We start from the raw sequence: 13530 nt of genomic DNA, 5'->3' as shown, positions 1-13530 counted from the left end.
AGAGAAATTGACTACAGGACCAGTTTTAACTTTGCCGGATTTGTAGAAGTCATTTGAAGTATATTGTGATGCTTCTGGTCGTACTCTTGGTGCGGTCTTAATGCAAGAAGGCCATGTCATTGCCTACGAAAGCCGATTATTTTCAAGGCCAGAATTGACAGCACAGATTTATGAGAAAGAGCTTTTGGCGGTTATCCATGCTCTTACTTAGTGGCGACATACCTACTCGGAGTGAATTTTACTGTTTTCACAGACCATCAGAGTTTACGCTACTTCTTGTCACAGAAGCAACTATCGGAAAAGCAGACGTGGTGGGCGAACATCTTGTCACAGTTTCACTTCAAGATTGTCCATGTGCAGGGACAGAAGAACTTGGTGGTAGATGTTTTGTCCCGGAAGCCGTTAGTTCTGGCTATTTCTGCGATACACCATAGGAGCTTCGAGGATATGGTTGATCAATAAGCCACAAATACAAATTTTGCAGATATTTTCACTCGATACGGAATGGGGAGGTAGTAGCGGGATATTCCATTCGGGATGGCTACTTGATGAGGAAAACGATGTTGTGCGTTACACAGCCGTTGAGGGAAAAGGTTTTAACCGAATGCCACTGTCCACCTTTTACGGGTCACCGCGGCATAGCTACTACCTTGAGAGGTGTAGAGAGATACTTCTTTTGGCCGAGACTCAAGAAGGACGTGGACCATTTTGTACGTAGTTGCTTGGTATGCCAGAAGGTCAAGTTTGACATGCATAAAGCACAGGGATTGTTACAGCCTTTACCCATACCCACCCGCCCCTGGGAAAATATTGCAATGGATTTCATTTTTAATCTCCCGAGAACACAGAGTGGTCACGATGGTATCTGAACTGTTATTGACAGATTTAGCAAGCAAGCTCATTTCATTCCAATGAAGAAAACACTCAAGCCGGATCACTTAGCGAGACTGTTTGTGGCCCAGATCTTCAGATTACATGGCATGCTTGAGACAATTGTCTTCGACAGAGACCCCAAATTCACGAGTTTGTTTTGGAAGGCTATTTCGGAGAACATTAAAACATGGTTGCAATTCTCGTCATCGTTCCACCCGCAGACTGACGGGCAATCAGAGATTGCTAATTCAGTGGTACTAAATTTATTGAAGTCTTACACCTTGGATCAGAAGACTCAATGGAAAAGTATTTACCTTTGGTGGAATTTGCCTACAATAACACGATACACTCTTCGACGGGGAAGGCGCCATTTGAGATTATTGAAGGTTCTACAAAGGTTCCACCCTTCCTAAGCACGAAAGATAAGATTTTTGAATCCGACGAGTACATGCGTGACTTGGACACTGCTTTTGCCAAGGTCCGCGAGGCTTTGCAGAAATCTCAAGAAAGAAAGAAAAAGGTAGCAGATCGCCATCGTCGCGAATTGAAATTGAAGGAGAACGATTGGGTGCTCTTACGTTTTTGAGAAGGCACGTCTGAGAAAGAAAAAGGGAAAGGAGAGGCTTTTTCCAAAGCTTAGTATGCGATACTACGGACCTTTCCAAATTCCCGAAAAGATAAATGATGTCTCCTTTAGACTGAAGCTACCCGATACTTAGAGAATTCACAATGCTTTTCATGTGAGTCTCTTGAAGCCTTTTAAAGGCGATGTGCCCGATGATGGGGAGCCTAATGAGCAACCCGAAGTGGAAGAAAACGAGGAGATCCTTGTTCCCAAACAAATATTGGCACATAAAGACAGAAAGATAAAGGGTAAAGCGATAAGAAGGTTCTTGGTTATATTCAAGAACTATCCCACATTGGATGCGAAGTGGATGGAGGAGAAGGACCTAGCAGATACTCCTCAGATTGTGAATCTTTACCTTGAAGCATTTGAATTAGCATAGTCTATTCTAAATGAAACCACGAACTCAGCTTGGGTGGGTGGAATCTGGTGCAGCGGGTATGCACAAGAGGGGAGTCGCTCCGCTCCTTTGTCAACAGATTGCCTCGATTTTTTATACTAAAGTCATTGATGTCTCTTTTGAGTTTCAGGGATACTGTGATCTGAGAGTATTCTGCTGTAATGACTTTATGAACTGGAATTCCCGATAATACAATACCAACTTGTTCTTGACTTGTTTAAGTGCAGAAACTGATAGACGAAATGATTGCAGCATTTCGGTCTAAACAATCTCGACAGACATGGTTGCAATAAGGATTAGTCAATCGGGCATCTATGAGGTCCCGAGTGGATCTAGATGCGATTGTTAAATACGTTGCCGATAAATCATGGTCTAAGATCTGAATGAATTTTGAATGTGATTTGTCATGTGATGTCTTGTGATTTCAAGTGATGTCCTGTGATGTGACTCTCGATTGGTACATGTGCTAGACGTGTGTTCCTAGTGCGTCGGTACTAACAGTCAGTGTCTGCTAAGACAGTTTATGGCCTTTGTCTGTTTTGCAGGCGTAATGAGGGCGATTACAATGCTTTTAAGAGGGGAGTATGTCACAACCCAGTGACGTAGCAACCCGTGTACACACACCTTCCCCTTTGGCATGGATAGTCCCGGGGAAAACAGACTGAACACATGGCACTGCAGTACGGTCAACACCCGCAAATTGCGACGGAAATTACGGACAGCCACGTGGCAGGCAACGTACGGAAAAGCAACAGCGTACGGCAGCTTTTGGGCCTACTTTATTCTACGCAAGCTTGAGAAAGAGAAAGGGGCTTTATTTTTAACGTTGCTTTCTTTTGTAAGTCTATTTTTGGGGCTTTGCTTTTGGTATCCCTTGTAACTCTTTATAAGTGTGGTTTAGGCTCCCACTTCTCACAGCATCTGGACGCAGAGTCTGAGAGTGAGACCCACCCACTCCCTTGTACTTTGTGCAACAGATTTAAAATAAAAAGAAATACCGAAAGGGGCACCAGTCTTTGGGGTCAATACCTCTTGGCAGGAACTCCGTCGGGCCGGTCTCGAATCAAATTGTGAACTGTTTTGAAGCGAATTCTTGTCGTGTCGCGGCGGTAGATTCTTGACTTGGAGTGTCCAAGTCTGTTACAGAAGACCCGGTAGGTTAAGCTACCGGAGTCTAACCCTAGCTGACTTGCACATCCTGGGCGAGCGGCCTAAACCCTGGAAGAAGTAGAAGAAGCACAAGCTCTCACCAACTTAGAAATCCTCATCGAGTGGGGCAAATTATTGAAAGAGTTTCTACCAACTTATAGGACCCCGTCCATGGGGCAACGGTTGATGACGTGGCTGGATTGTACAGATTCTCCGCAATTGCAATGACTGCCATGTGGCACTGTACAAATTTTCGCGAATCGGCTAGCTTTTGGGAGATCATAAGCTTTTAGACTTGTAGCTTTTCATGTACTGCTTTTGAATGGCCGTGAGTCTTTAAATTATGGTGGTGGGCTCTGTCTTACAGGAGCTGTAAAGTGTTGAAGCATTATAAAGAAATATCGAAAGGGGCGCCAAGGTTTGGGGCGAGTGCTCTCTTGGAGTGGAACTCTCCCACTCAATGTCTCGTGTGTCGAGCGTCTCTTTTAGTTCAATTGTTTGAAGTGCTAAAAAGTTTGTTCAGTCTGTTCTTTTCTGTTGGCACATGATGCCCTACCGTTACAAATCATCAAAGTTTGTGGAATTTCCTCACGCAACGGAAATTATCTGAGAAGCAAATGAGATGGGCAAACTTATTGTCTATGTTTCACTTCCAAATCCTCCATATGGCTGGGAGTAAAAACGTGGTTGTGGATGCACTGTCTCGATGGCCAAGGGTGAATGCAATTAGTTCTATACATGACGAGGAACCGGAATCACTTCCGGATTTGTATCCAAACGACCCAGAGTTCTCCTCCATTTGGAGCAAGTTACAGAACGGAGAGAATGAATATCCCTATTCCATTCGGGATGGTTACCTCTATCACCACCAGGCAATTTTGTGTCACGGTGCCATTGAGGAAGAAAATCATAGATGGAGCACATGCTTCGCCTTATGCAGGTCAATACGACCTTAGCGTTGAAAAGATATTTCTTTTGGCCAAGCCTTAAAGCAAACATCGACCAGTATCTCAGGGAATGCTTGGTTTGCCAAAAAGTGAAGTATGATCAGCATAAGACGCCTCGATTATTCCAACCTTTGCCTGTGTCTAATCAACCTTAGGAGAGTATTGCCATGGATTTTATTATGGATCTCCCTAAGACTCATACTGAAAACGATGCGATCTGGACCTTAGTGGACAAAATTAGCAAGCAAGTTCACTTTATTCCAGTCTGGAAAACAATCAAAGCGGATTATATGGCTTGGTTTTTCTAACACAGATTTTCAAGCATCACGGGATACCCAAGTCTATTGTGAGTGATGGAGATCCTCGCATGATAAGAACTTTTTTGGCATGCCTTGTTTGAGAAGTTCAATTTTTCTTTTGCATAACATCCCCAAACCGATGGGCAAAGTGAGATCGCCAATTCCGCAATATTGGATATGTTGAAATTCTATGTGTCAAATAGACAGTATGACCGGAAGAAGTATTTGCCCCTTGTCGAGTACGCGTATAATAATACCGTACATTTGTCTATGGGGAAGGTACCTTGAGTTTGTCCGAGATATGGACACTACGTATGGGCAAGTTAAGAGAGCAATACTACGCTCTCACAAAAAGCATAAGAAAGTTAAGGACAAGCACATAAGGAATTTGGACTTAATTCATACAATTGGTCTTTGCACAACACAAAAGCAAAAAATGGATAAAACAAATGAGATGTGAAGAATAAAAGCAAAAAAGTTTATTAGCATACTACCACTCTTCTAGATATGCCAGCAGCGTCTACATATATGATGTAGAAAAGTAAGCCCATTTATAACTTCTACATAAGTTTTTAGAAAGTTAAGTACATTGAGATGGTAGAATGCACAATAACATTGATGGGGATGGCACCCTATCATTGAAACACAGTCTTTGTGGCATGATGATTGACAAAAGCATCCTCAACTGAATTTAAAATAACACACAAACTAAGAAAAGAACTGCAATAAACGTATGTAAACATCAAATTTATACAGCATTCTGATTGCAACCCTTTTGAGACGGGTCAAATGCCTACGTTGGAGATGAGTGTTCCTGGAACTCAGCTTCTACGTTCGCCATTTTTCTTTTTCCTGAAAAATACAGAAGAAGGATATGACAACAACAAAACAAGGTCACTAACACTCACAAGAGCCTGCCTACCTCTGCCTCTCTCTGTGATTTTTCAGAAGGTTATGACAACAAAAAAGACAAGGTCAATAACACCCACAAGGGCCTGCATCAGGCTGCCTACCTCTGCACGTGTGTGTGTGTGTGTGTGTGTGTGCATTACAAAAAAAAAAGTGTGTGTGTGTGTGTGAGGGAAAGCAAGGTCCAAACGTGTGTGTGTGTGTGTGAGTGTGTGTGTGTGTGTGGGAATACATGTGTGACGAGCGAACTGAAAACCGTGCACGCGAACTGCAATCCCTGCGCGTTGCTGGTTCCTGCACGACTTTACCTCTGCGAACTGGGCGTTTCTCCACAGCAGTCCCCTAGCGCACAGCAATCAGCACCTGCCTGTTCGCGTTCCGTCTGCTGCTTGTGTGTGTGCGTGTTGCGGACAGCAGTTCAGGTTTGGCGCTCTCTGTAGCGCACACACTGGTGTTGCGGACAGCAGTTCACGTTTGGCGCTCTGTAGCACAGACAGTATCTAAGTATCAGTCACCTTAGGCGCAGTTCATTTTTAATAAACTTGTGTTCAGAGGACTTTTTTGGGTGCAATATTCTTGGCAGTGTACAGAATTTGTTTTTTTTTTTTGCTTCAAGTAGGGGATACCCAGCTGTAAAAAATCAAAAAATAAGGAGAATCAAATGAGATCCCTATAACGGGCATCGTAGCAGGCACATACCAGAAGCAAATGAGCAGGTGCTGACGATGCAACAGGCGCACAAACACATTGCATGCAAAGATAGAGGGCGACGGACACAAGAGCAGCAGGCACACAGAGATTTAAAACCTTTTTTATGATTAATGGGGTTGCATTACACGGCAAGGTTTCATGCTTGATGTTCTAGTTACGGGGGAAGATTAGTGGTGATTGTTGTGCCTGAATGTGTTCGATTCGTCTATTGCCTTTTAGAGGGTGGAGGAACTGAACTCGAGGAATGTGACACCTGGATGAGATTCGGGGGCATCTGTTGAATAAATGAATTAAAGTACCAAGCTGCCAGTAGTAGTATTGCAGAGGTACATAACATTAAGCTCTTAGTGTATGTTCGATTCAGTTGTGCCCTTTATCAGCTCATACAAATGCAGAAAACCTGAGTCTTCGGAAATGAAAAAAGAAGCATTGGAAATTTTGCCTAGGAGAAGATTTTGAAGGTGCTCGGAACGCTTGGGAGGCGCAGGAACCTACTGCTGAAGTGCTCATTCCTGTTCAAGTTTTGATGGACCTAGTGGCGCAATATGCCTTAAATGCAATTATTCTGTTCTTCTCCGGGCAAGATGCCTACTGCACAAGATGTGGGTCGGTGGGTAGACTTTCTTCTTAAACGCAAAGTGATTCGAGGTGTTTACTTCAGTGCCAGAGGATTCTATGAAGTTTTGTTGGCAGACACTGATGCACGTAATATGTTGCTTGAGTTGTCTCCGTTGTTCTTTGGTACTCAAATGACACATGTATTGTTGTGGGCCCTTACCAAGGACTATCAAAGTCTAATCCGTCATAAGTACACGGTATGGGTGCAAATTCTCGATTTTCCATGAACTTGGCGCCGCTTTCTTCCTATGCTTGCCTCGCATTTGGGGAAAGTAATTTGTCCTCCTAAGCTTGATGCCAATAGAAATCGCTTTTGTGTGCTTTGGGATACGGATTCTGCCACCCCTGAAGGTATTACTGTCAATTCGGGAGACCCTCTCATTGGGAAACACCCTTTTAAGCTCGAATGAGGAAAATTTTCAAATTCATGTTTTCGCTGTGGAAAATTTGGTTACATGTAATCAGAATGTTCTGAGCCTATTTTGCAAACCCCCCCCCCCCCCCCCTTCCGTTGTTCCTCAGATTGTGGTTTCTACTGAGAGACAAGTCCCTCATCCCAGATCTGTCGTTGTTACGGCTTCTGCATTGCCTAATGTTTTATTTGTAGATAAAGGCAAGGTCAAACCTGGTGTTTTCCCCAATCCTCGGGGTAAAGGAAAGTATGTGTCTACTCTTGAAACCAAAAATAGGGGGAAAAGCTGGACTTGGCGGTTGGATCTCCCTGGGTGACTCCCAAGAAAATTGTTGAGATACGTTCGCAGCTCTCCACTCGTAATTATGCACCTCTTGAAGTGAAATCTGTGAGGCAAAAACCTCTTCCTTGTAATGATAACCGCACTCTTGCAGATACATGTAATAAGGTGGTGCACTCTTACAGAGATGTCGTGGTTCATGGTACTTCTCAATCACTTGCAGGCTTTGTTGCCTCTGAGACACGCATGCAGAACACAGTGGTTGAGTCACGGGATGCTGATGTTGATGTGCTTATGGGCACGTCAACTTAGTCCCTTCCTTACTTTGCCTCTGTACATATCTCTTAAATGCTTAGTTGTGTTAAATGCATTTCATATAATGTGTGTGGGTTATGTAACCATGACAAATGGGGATTAACCTGGCACTATGTACATACATGTATGGCAGACAGTGTGGTTTTGCAAGAGCATAATCAACATGAATACGTTGGGCAATGCTCGTACTTTGCAGGATACTCGATAGAATATGCTGGTTTATTGGGTTTTTCGGGTGTTTTGATTATGATTAGGCATGAGTTGCAGCCTGTTCTGGCTTATAATGATCCAGAGGGTCATTGGATGGTGGTCCAATGCACGATCAATGGCCATATTTATGAATTTGGTGGTGTCTATACGTATACAGCCTCGGGGCAACGAGCTGCATTGTGGCGTGAGATAACTTCTTATCCATGGCTTTCCAATGCCCTGCTTTGTGGTGATTTAAACAATGCACCCGCTTTATCGGATAACACGGGACATCCCCACATGCTTAGCATAGAATTGCAGGCCTGGACAAATCTTGTTGCATGCACACAGATGTTGGACTTGTGGAACCTCTTGCATCCTAATGTTTCGGGGTACACTTTTCAACATAATGCCTTTTCTACATATCGTGCCAGATTAGATCGATGGTATGTATTTGGCATGCAACAATTTGATGAGTTTGTAAGTGAAATGCGCATCGACCATTCTTTGCTTTAATCTGATCATACTCCTATTGTGATGCTGTTGCGCTATGGGCAACAACGCTCTAATCAACCGCTTTCTAAGAAACGCCTATTGCACATCAACAATGCTTATCTTTCACATGAAGCATTCCACGAGATGATTTATGATGTTATTCCCCCTTTAGTTGCTCAAATGTATCTTGATCTTGATGTTGCTTGGGTTCACTTTGTTGTACGAGTACAGAGTGTAATTCACGACTATGGTAAGCATTACATGTTTCAACTACGTGGCGATGTTCACGACACCAAACATCTGTATCAACATCTCCAACTCTTAGCTGACACACGTTCATGTCAGAAAGTGAATTGACAGCCCTTTGTCAGGCCCGGGGGAGTTTGCAGTGTAATGATAAACAAAAATTGGTTAAATGGCAGACTCGTGCATGCCATCGAGCTTTTGTGGACAAGGGATGTGCCTCAAAATAGCTTTTAAAGAACTTGCATCATTCAAGGGCTTCTCGAACTATTAAGCGGGTTATGTTCCGACCTGGAGCCTAGACAACCTCAAAGCGTGAGTTGCGGATGCCATGGTGTCACATTTTAGGAATGTTTTTGCCCCCCTCCCCCCGGCTGAAGTTATTAATGCACGCCAAATTTTGTTATCTACAGTGCATTCAATTGTCCTGCCTCATGATGCTTTGGCCATGGAGGTGGATTTTACTGAAACTGAATTGCACTTGGCATTGCTCGCTCTTGGTAGATGGTGTTCGCCTGGTTGGGACGGGCTCACTGTGGAAATTTTTATCGCCTTTTGGGAGCCTCTGAAAGAACCTTTGCTTTACATGATGAACATTGCATGGGCAAAACAGTGTTTGCCGATGTCTTGGAAAGAGGGTTTGCTGAAGTTATTGCCCAAACAAGCGCTTTGTGAGCAGTTCTCGCATTGGCGGCCAATAACTCTTATGCCGGTTATAAATAAAATCTTGGCTAAAATCATTGTGAACTATATCAAGGAACCTCTTATGGCTAGTATCCATTCCGTGCAGTATGGCTTTATTCCTCGTCGCCAGATTTTGGATAATCTGGCTAATGTATTGATTGGAATGGAATATGCAAAGTATACCTAGCAGGATGTTCTTGTGATGCAGGTGGACATTGAAAGGCTGTCGATACGGTACAATGGGATTTCATTGTTGTCACGATGCGGGCCCTTGAATTTGTCCTAAGATGGTTAATGTGGTATACTTCTTGTATGCTCACAATACATCTTCAGGCCTCCTTGATGGGGAGCTGACAGAACCTTGGCCTCTTGGATGCTTTGTGAGACAGGGTTGCCCGCTTAGCACCTTGTTATATGCTATTGCCACCCACCCCTTGTTATTGTTTGGATCATTTGATTTCACTCGGTCGTCTTCATGGGCTGAAATTATCAACTGGCAAAGACTTCGCAAGGCAGGCCTATGCTGAGGATTCGTTGTTCATGCCCTGCACTAAACAGGATTATGTGCGTGACATTATGCAGGCATTGGATGCATTTGGCCTGGCAATAGCAGGCCTTAAGGTTAACTTTCATAAATCTAAACTCTTGCCTTTGGATGTTTGTAACTGGCATCGTCTTCTGTGGCCTGGTGAGATTCTTGATCCGCAGGTGGTGGTCAGGCACTTAGGATACCCTATCGGCTGGCAAGTAACCAATACACAACAAATTTATTGGGTTATGCACTGGCTGAATGTCGAATTGCACTATTGGAAACTGTCTACATGGCCGCTACATGTTCGACTTCATATTGTACAAAGTATCATGATGGCATATGTTCAATTTTACTTGTCGTTGTTGCATTGGCCTCGCTCTCGTCTCTCATTGCTTATGTCCAATATTGTATCTCACTTGTGGTGCACTAGTCCTCATAAGAAAGGCCTCCGTTTGTTAGCAATGGAGAAACTTTACACTCCGAAGCGTCTTGGGGGGCTGAATATTTTGGACCTTCGACGCCATGCATTGGCAAGGAAGGCTATGTTATTACCTACTCTTGTGCGACAATGTCGACCTTGGACAGTTATGGTTGCTGATCTTTGTCGACACGCTACCACTCTTGCTTTTGGTCGTTGGCAGAATTTCCTTTGGGAGATTGTATTTGGCAAGATGGATGGTTATATTCCTGGTTGCTTATTCACCTCTGCCTTTTGCTCTCCGCTTGGAAAGTTGTTACGGATCATGTCTACTGGCATGGCAGGCAGCAAGCAGATGGCAATTCCTTGCATTTGGAAAGCATTCACTGGAGTAAGGTGTTTTCTCCCTGGTTGATCACTCACCTCGTCAAGCCTACTTTCTCTCTAGTCGAGGCATATGCACAGTGGATGATGTGGTGGATTTATATGGGAATTTTCTTACGTTTTCTCAGGCAGCAGCATGCTTTGGGTTGGGCATGCAGACGGCACGTCAGAAATATGGGCGCCACTGGTTGTAATTGGGAGAGTGGGTTGTTAGAAAGCGAACGAACTGTTGAGAAAGTGAGAGAGAGTGAGAGTGAGAGATTACCATGGGTGTGTGGCCGCAAGCTAAGAAATAGAGAGAGATTGTTGGTGGCAATTCTGAGAGAGAGAAGGGAGAGCTTTGGTCGAGAGAGTGGACGGCCGAGAGAGAGAGCATATCCCACTTTGCATGGCTTGTGTGAGCCTGTTAGTGAGGAAGGTGGGTACATGGTGTGTGTAGTCGCCGGTTGACAAAGAGAGAGAGTAAATGTTTTTGGTGGCTAAACGAGAGAGAGAGAGAGAGAGAGAGAGAGAGAGAGAGAGAGAGAGAGAGAGAGAGAGAGAGAGAGAGAGAGAGTGGCTCTAGTTTGCTACCGTTTGGTGTTCGTCGCCCCTTTCTTGCTTCTCCTGCGTCAAGTCACTCATTTGTTGTTGCTTCTGTATCGACGAATGGCCGCCACCCTCTATACATATAAATCTTTCTAGGGTGGTTTCTCACGGGTTAAACTCGTTGAAGACACCTTGAGCTTCATTCTACGCAGATTTAATACTCCTCATCCCACCTCTTTGAGCTTTTTAAGCATCACTCATCTTTCTTACTCGCTCCTTTTACTGTAATTTATTTAATGTTTATTCCACACACACACATGTATATCTATATATCAGATTCAAGCAAATAATTTCCATAGTCGGATTGATCTCTCTACTATAGTAAAAGTGTTTACGTCAATACAATAAAAAATTAATGACTATGTTAACAATATTTACGCTTTCCTAAGTATGTAAGATATCATCATTTTTTTAATTGATTAATTTATTTTTGTCCGATTCATGTTCACTTGTTAACGTCAAAAATTATACAAGGGTTACTACTGAATGTATCCCAAAATTCCCGAAGATATACATCATTAAAAAGAGATATTGATTTAAAAACAAAATTATATAAAACAAAATAAAAGTGTGTAATTGTACTTATCTATGCTATAGAATTGGGTAGAGCTACGTTGCTGAAAGGTAAATCCTACCTCGGGTGTTTTTCTTGCTACCAAGAGTGTATCCTTAGCTCTGATACCATTGCTACAAATGGAAGTGCAAAGGGCCCTGCAAAATACCAAAATAACATGCTACAAGCAATAAACAAACAAATCTACATACCTGACGACTCGCACAAATCCATAATCGAGCTCAACACAAACAGAGAGAGACAGAGAGCGAGATAGAGTGAGAGAACACGTGTATGCGTACCTCCTAGAGCGGAGTGCTACGCCGGCATGACGAGAGAGGAGAGGGAAGAGGAGAGGAAAATAACACAAGCCCTGGGTGCAATCTCCCCACGTGCAAGAGTGAGCATTTTCCTTTTGCACATGTTTACTTATAGATTTTTGAATGCTCATAAATGGATACACATTGTCCACCCGGACAAAAAGTGACTATAGCTCACAAAGAGCTCTTTAATAATACAATGATAATGAATCTGCTTCCTTTGTACATAGAGCAGTTATGCATTTTCCACCTATCAGCTGCAATAAATCAAAATATCAATTCCATTACAGGTGCGAAGCTCATGAGAATTTAAAACCTTTTTGAGTTCATGAGGGATGGTTGGCGGTTTGATAAGGTCAACTAACACACCTGTGCCAATGACATTATCATTCTGTACTAGCTATTTTCGTAAACGGCTAACACGAAAAACGGGATGAACTCGTGAGTGCTCGAGAAGAGCTAACTTATAGACAACTTGACCTATGCGTTTGAGAACGGTAAATGGTCCACAATATTGTGGTGAAAGTTTAGCAACTTTTCTCGTCTTTAGATTTTCTAAATGCTCCGGAACCTCGAGGAAAACGTTGTCGCCTCCTTGGAAAGTAGCAAGAACTCATCTGTGTACTTCTTATCTTATATCGATCTTGAGCTTGCTTAACATTCTGTCGAGCAACTTGAAGCATATCAAAATGGTCTTGGAGAAAATCCTTCGCTTGTTGTATCTTCTCCGTAGCCAACCCCAGGGTAACGGGTGATCTAGGTTGAAAACCATATAAAAGCATAAACGGACTAAACCCTGTAGTCACATGGTTTGAACTATTATAAGCAAATTCCAATATAGGCAATGCTAACGTACGCTCACAGCATATGGTATATTTTTCTCACCAAGCAAAAGCACATGTTTACCATTGGTATATTTTTTTTCACCAAGCAAAAGCACATGTTTACCATTGGCCATAAAGGATGGTATATTTTTCTCACCAAGCAAAATCACATGTTTACCATTGGCCATAAAGGATAAGGAGTTGTGTTCATAACTATCGTGCAATGTGTTTCCTAAACCATGCAGCCACTCTCGTCCTAAAACTACATTAGCATGGTCCATGTTCATAGCTTGAAATTCAAGGGTCATCGTATGATCTTGAATAATAAGCTCAACCCCTTGAACTACCGTGTCCCATACTTCTTTATCATATCTAGACATCTGCTCTACCACATACTTGTGGGAGCTCTGTGTAAGCTTCAATTTCTTGACTAGCTTATAGTTCAGGAAGTTATGAGTTGCACCATCATCGACTAACATATGAACACATTGTCCGGTAATAGTGCCATGCATGAAAATCAACTCATGGGGGACAAAGGTGGGGACTGCCACATTGAAGCAGCCACACAACACTTATGCTTTTTTTTCCCAAATGAAGAACCTCTACATCACAATATTTAGGAGATAAATATAATGTGAGGCGTTGCACCATGTGCATGACCTTTTTCTTTGCCTTGCAAAAGAGGACAATCATTCTTGTTATGCTGGTTCGAACGACATCTAAAACACAAATTGTGTTTCTTTTCACGCTCAAAATCAGCAA

General features: G+C 43.0%; 1 protein-coding gene across 2 annotated transcripts in view; it reads right to left on the bottom strand.

Annotated features, from left to right (window-relative positions):
• LOC147461145 (Sas10/Utp3/C1D family) overlaps nt 1-5734 on the bottom strand; it is a 41120-nt gene extending 35386 nt beyond the window's left edge. Inside the window, exons 1-2 of one of the 2 annotated variants that reach the window (XM_086508766.1) lie at nt 5511-5734; nt 5091-5145 (exon numbers count right to left, since the gene is read on the bottom strand). In XM_086508766.1, the coding sequence (XP_086364892.1) occupies nt 5091-5134 (44 nt within the window). In that variant the 5' untranslated portion in view covers nt 5135-5145; nt 5511-5734. The remainder of the gene's footprint in view (nt 1-5090; nt 5146-5510) is intronic. The other variant, XM_086508765.1, reaches the window with a different exon arrangement.
• Nucleotides 5735-13530: the final 7796 nt, after the last annotated feature.

This window comes from Adiantum capillus-veneris, chromosome 3 (genome assembly GCF_014529385.1).
Source record: "Adiantum capillus-veneris isolate H3 chromosome 3, ASM1452938v2, whole genome shotgun sequence".
Classification (NCBI taxonomy): Eukaryota; Viridiplantae; Streptophyta; class Polypodiopsida; order Polypodiales; family Pteridaceae; genus Adiantum; species Adiantum capillus-veneris.
Note: the sequence above shows the minus strand (reverse complement) of the source record. Positions and strands in the feature narration are given on the sequence as shown.